At 55.4% G+C, this 5,680-nt stretch overlaps 1 protein-coding gene across 1 annotated transcript; it reads right to left on the bottom strand.

Moving 5' to 3' along the window:
* Nucleotides 1–1,772: 1,772 nt before the first annotated feature.
* On the bottom strand, nt 1,773–5,131 carry Rnd2 (Rho family GTPase 2). The gene is made up of 5 exons (XM_075990641.1): nt 4,974–5,131; nt 4,399–4,486; nt 3,495–3,604; nt 2,776–2,910; nt 1,773–2,548 (listed from the first exon to the last, which is right to left on the bottom strand). Exons 1-5 carry the CDS (start codon nt 5,073–5,075, stop codon nt 2,300–2,302), a joined length of 684 nt encoding a protein of 227 aa, XP_075846756.1. The 5' UTR covers nt 5,076–5,131; the 3' UTR covers nt 1,773–2,299.
* Between the last annotated feature and the right edge of the window lie 549 nt (nt 5,132–5,680).

The following is a 5,680-nucleotide window of genomic DNA, read 5'->3' on the forward strand; positions in this document are numbered from 1 at the left end:
TAGGCTGGGCTTGAACTCACAGAGATCCACCTGCCTCTGTCTCCCGAGTGCTGGGATTAAAGGTGTGTGCCACCACTGCCCAACTCAAGTCAACTTTTTTTTTGAAGCTGGGGAGAATCTCATTCTGTAGCTCATGCTGGCTTTGAACCCTCAGCAATCCTCCTGCTCAACCTCCCTAGTACTGTGATTACAGGCACTAACTACCATGCCCACTTACAAATTCATTTTTATAGCAAGTCCCTACTTGGGGGAAAAATCAGTCTTCTGGAAGAGACAGAACCCCAGCCCTCAACACCTCTCTGTTCAGGACTTGGGACCCTTGAGGAAGGTCTCAGCGTCAGCCCCTAACCAGGTGAGAGGATGGGACACCTAGTGCCTAGACTCCCTTTGACTGGAGAGATGGCTTGGGATGGGAGTCTCACAGGAGACTGTGGGGAGGGCAGTTCAGTAAGCCAGAAACCAGGGAAGATGTTCCTGCCTAGAGAGCCGGGGAGAGAGCGGGGTCTGAGAGAGGGAAAGGAGAAGCTGTTTCCTATGTCATATCTCATAGAGCCCACACCCTTAATCTCCACCATCTCATCCATCCAAAAAACCAAATCTAAACCCCTCTGCCTGAAACCCCTGTTGGCTCCTCACAAGGAAGTGCCGACTCCCACGTGGGCTCTTCCTTGGCCTCAAAGGACCTTGCCAGCCTTGCCATCCCTCCCTGCTGTGCCACACTCACTCTTTCCTCTATACTCAGTTGGTTGCATCTTCTATATCTATGCCAAGGGTTCCCCCCACACCAACTCCCTCGGGACTTACTGGCTCAGGGAGCCCCACAACGGCCTATATGTGTACAGGGTCCCTCAGCCAACGTACGCACCTCTCTTCCCCACTGGGCTAGGCTCCAGAAGCTCAGAGACTATCATCTCTCAATCCAGTGTGTGGCACCATTGGCAACAGTGCATGCTTGGTGCAGGGAGGGGTAGAGTGTGCACAAGATCCCACCAGATGGGAGGGCAAGGCCTGCCTCCATCCTCTCCCAACATGACTGGCAGAACTGAATGGGGTGGAATTGGGAGGAGGGGAGAGCCACCCGCGGATGGTTCCTGGGGGAGAATGTCACCAAAAGGAGGCCAGTGGGACCAGAGCCAGGAAGGGAATACAGGACAATCTGAAATCAGACTCCCAAGGAAACAGACCAGCACTGTCCTAGCTGACCAGTCCTCTGGCCATCCCCTCCACTGGCCTTCACTCCCAAGGGGCTGGGGTGGGGATGACTCTCGATTACAGCTGATGCTCCCCCACCGATCATCAAGGAGCTCAAGGTAGAGCTGAGGGGGAGCCCAAGTTCGAGTCCTTGAGGAGACTTTGTCCCCTTAGTAAGCTTCACCTTATACCAGGGTTCAGATTCAGGGATATGGAAGCTTTCAATGCCCTTCCTATCTTCACAATCCCTAGGGCGTCAGGGTAGAGACTGTGAACAAGGGGCTTGTTACCACTTCAGAGGGCCCTCTGCCGTGCTAGCAGGACACCCGGCCAGGCTGAGTAATGCCGAACACTTGTGCGGCATCGGTTAACTCAAGACACCCTGCTCCCACCCCTGCCCAGGGCTGTCTACCCACATTAACTGAACCGAAGCCTCCCAAGGTATTTCACTCTCCCACCCCTGGCTTCTAAACTTTGGATTCTTCAATACACGGCTTTCTCCTGTGTTTTCTCTGTAGGCAAGGATGCTGATGGACTGGGAGGTTTTTGGGGGAAAAGGAACAAAACTAAGGCCACAGCCGTTTTCCATGGTCATGGGCTTTATTTGCAGACTGCTGGGGAAGGAGGAGACTAGAACCGGTTGCTGGGTTGATGGTGGGAAAGGACTTCTGGCTTTAAACTTTAGTGCGTGTTGCCTGAAGGTTAGCATGTGTGAGAGCAGATGCAGAAGGGAGAGGAGAGGCGGTCTTCCAATGGACACCGCCCTCAGGGAAGGCAGACAGGCTATGGGAACTAGGGTGAGGAAGGAAGAGACACTTTGTAGAAGACTCGTCCAAAGTCATTGCTTGATGCTGGCTTCCCGAACACCCGCCTGCCCCGTCAAGTTTGTGCCCCAATGCCTACCCTGTCAGCCCTCTCAGCTACCAGCAGAAAAGGGGATGAGGGTGTGGAATAGTGACACCCTCCTGTCCTCTAGCTCCTCCAACCAGAATTGCTTCTCTGCCTGCCCTGCCCTTCCAGCCAGGGTCAGGAAGTCAAAAAGTCCAGGAGCAGGCAGGGGAACAATCGTATCTCTCACCCTCTCCGCTCTCTGCCCCGCTGCAGCCCCTCACATAAGGTTGCAGCTCTTGGCTCGATCCTTATGTATCTCGCCCTCATTTCCCCGGTCTGGCCTTCCCGACAGCTGAGTGGATCTCTGCAGTCCCCGGCGAGAGTCGGTACGGCGCAGTTGCCGATGGCCACGGCCAAGAGAGGCCACGGTGGCCACGTGGAAGACATCCCTGACGCTGCGTTCAGAAGACCGGGAAGAACACTCAACGTATGACACAGCCCCCACCTGCTTGGCCAGCACAGTGCCCTGGAAAAGAAGGGGATGGGTGGAAATTACAGGGCTTAGCCTGTACTGCAGAAAAGGGCATGAAGGCTGTGGGCTAGGGTTGAAGGTCAGAGCTGGGGAAGAATCAAGGGTTAGGGTCAGAGGTTAGGGCAAAAGGATGAGCCACATAGGATGGCTTTAAACAGAGACTAAAACCCGGCCGGGGTGTGAAGTCAAGGCTGGGATTAAGTGCAGGTTATGGGGCTCACCTGCTCGTGTGTAACAGGGATAAGTCTCTGCTTGGATAGCTCCCTCAGTGTGGCCAGGTCAGTCCTCATGTCCAGTTTACAGCCAACCAGCACCACCTTGGCATTGGGGCAAAACTCCTGAGTCTCTCCTTGCCACTAGTTGGGGATGGAAAGTAAGAGTTATGGGGGAGTGGAGGGAGATACAGGGCAAAGCCTCGCTCCGTGCGTGCAGAAATCACTTGGAGCCTCTCTTCTCGGGTTGAGACCAGAACGGCGTAGAAGATGAGGAGACAGTGAAGAGACTCCAGGATTGTCTGTCAGCCTGGAACCCTTTCCCATACTCTGTCCTGAGAACAGACCCACCGCACCCTCCCCTGCCTGGGAACTAAGGATGCTCTGACTGACTGGTGTTTTCATCAGAGGCTTTTCTTATGGAAATAATGGCCTGGACAGGAGGCCACAGGGCTTTTCTAAGTCCCAGGATAGGCATTCCCAACCTTTCCATCCAAGGTTTCCACAGCCAAGGAGATAGGGAAGACAGATAGCTAGTCCCCAGTCTCATCTCCCCAGATGCCATTTCCAGCTCCGAGGACTGATTTGTGGGTGGGAGGAACGGGGATGGAGTAGAGGGATGCCAGTTTTATCTACCAACCAGCTGAGGGACACGCCATTATTCCCTTCTCCTGGCTCAGGTCGTGCCCAGTGCCCTCAGTAGTTTCCCTGTTTGCCCAGGCTCCCACCTTCTTGAGGACACTGTCCAGGGTCTCTGGCCGGCTAATGTCAAAGCAGATAAGCACAGCATCAGAGTCTGGGTAGGCCAGAGGCCGGACGTTGTCATAGTAAGAAGAACCTGCAGGAAGAAAGAGAGAAAGCTGATAAGGTACCTGAGTGGGTGGGAGGCCTGGGAGGGCATGACAGACTGAAGTGACAGTGGACAGACAAGCCGAGAATGGAAGAGTGTTCTTCAATACTCAGCATGGAACACGTCTTAAGACTGGCAGAGGGTAGCAGAAAGAGTGGGAAATAGCTCTCCGCTCCCTTATGGGTTTCTCTAACAGTAATAATTCGTAACCTTTTGGAGAATGGAAACGCTTTAAGAATTTCAGAAGAGCTACAATATTCCAACAAATTTTGTACATGCTTTCTGGGCTTTGATGACATACATGCTCTAAAGCCCTCCAGGGAGTCTAGCAAAAATAAAAACCCTTCCCAAGGGGTTGGAGCAGAGGCAGGGGAAGAGTGTTCCTGTCCTCCTGGGACTCTACAAAAAAAAAAAAAAAAAAAAAAAGGAAAAAAAACCCCTACTTTCCACCACTGCCCTCCCCCCACTACGAAATTCTAAATAGCTCTCCTAAACCCGTTCCCATTTCCCAAGAAACATGTTCCAAAATAAGTCATTTTCTTCCCAAGTTCCTTGGGTAAGCAGAACCCAGCTGCCAGGCGCAGATATTAGGCGTTCTACTTCAGAACATGGTTTCTGTTCGGCACAAGAAACTCTGCCTCAGTTTCCCTGCCTCAAAAGAGAAACTGATGTTCTAAAATTGGATGGATGTCTGAGCTAGCCTGGAATCTAAGGATGTAGCTAAGGGAGGGGCTAGGGTAAGGGACCTTGGCAGTCAGGGTGACCCCGAGGGACTGGGCTACCTGAAGTATCCCACATGTTGAGCTCAATGCGGCGCTTGTCGATCTCGAAGCTTGCAGTGTAGTTCTCAAACACGGTGGGGACATAACTCTGCAGACAAGGATGGGTCAAAATGAGAGCTTCTCTCCAGTCCTCACCCTGACAACTGCCCTCTTTCCTCGACACCCGGTCCAGCTCCATCCCTAGACAGAAGTTGGTCTGAGGCTGGGCTAAGGGAAGATCCGGGGAGCTACTGCCTCCACCTCCAAGGAATCCTAGGTAGACTCTCAGACCCCCTCGGGGTCCCTTTAGCCCTTAGTCCTTTCCCTCTCGGAAGCCCAGGACCTCCGACATTCTCCCAGAGCGCCATCCGGGATCTTGTGGTGCTCCCAAGCCCTATCCATTTCACCGCGTTCCTTGATTCCTTCCACTCCAATCCTCTGCAGTCCTTTCAGAGCCCCCAACGCCTCTTTACCCTCCTCGAAGCCTCTTTCTCCACTCCCTGGTTACCCTGGCACCAGTTTCCAGAGCCCCCGGAGCCCCTGTCACCCACTCTCCGCAGCCTCGGTGCCCCTCTCTCCAGACGCCAGTTCCTCACCCCGGGGTAGGCGTCCTTGGCGAACACCTGCAGCAGCGCTGTCTTGCCGCACTCCGCGTCCCCGACCACTACGATCTTGCAGCGGCCGCTCTGTCCCTCCATAGTCCCGGCTACGCGCCGGCCCCCCACGCCGCCCCCCTCCCGGGCCCCGCCGCCGCCTCTATCGCCTCCTCCCCCGCCGCTGCAGCTGCAGCCTCTCGGGCCGCCGACACCGGCATCTCGCGGGCCCGCGCCGAGCCCCCGCCCGGGGCTGCGGGCCCCTTCTGCCCCGCCCCTAGCCCGCGGGCCGCGCCCCCGGCCCCGCCTCCCATCCGCACCGCCGAGGGGCGGGGCCCGGGATGGGGCGGAGCCTGGGAGATGGTGGAGGGGCAGAGTCTTACTCCTGCTAGCTGCTTTGACCCCAGGAGCGCCTGAGGGTGATTGCGGCCAGCGAGCCCCGCTTGTTTGAGTACCTTAGGAGTGGAGATGGAGCAGACTAGGGGCGGAGTTCTGAAGGGGAGAGAGCGAAGCTACACACACAAGCGCGAGGCTTGGGCCTTCTGTGTGCCCACGCGTGCACGCAGGTGTGCTAGTGCGGACACGCGCCGCGGCAGCCATCTACTTTCAAAACACAGAGGGGCGTGAGTTATCAGGAAAAGGAGGTTTTTTGATTTTTGTCTCCCTCCTCCACTCTCGGGTCCAGGCAGGGTTTAGGGAAATGGAAGTAC

Source organism: Microtus pennsylvanicus, chromosome 11, assembly GCF_037038515.1.
Source record: "Microtus pennsylvanicus isolate mMicPen1 chromosome 11, mMicPen1.hap1, whole genome shotgun sequence".
NCBI lineage: Eukaryota > Metazoa > Chordata > Mammalia > Rodentia > Cricetidae > Microtus > Microtus pennsylvanicus.

Coding starts and splice junctions, on each gene's coding strand:
- Rnd2 (XM_075990641.1), bottom strand. CDS start 5,075: ATGGAGGGACAGAGCGGCCGCTGCAAGATCGTAGTGGTCGGGGACGCG. Junction 2,911..3,494: donor TGGACAGTGTCCTCAAGAAG/GTGGGAGCCTGG, acceptor ATCCCCAACTAG/TGGCAAGGAGAGACTCAGGA. Junction 2,549..2,775: donor TCCCTGTTACACACGAGCAG/GTGAGCCCCATA, acceptor CTTCTTTTCCAG/GGCACTGTGCTGGCCAAGCA.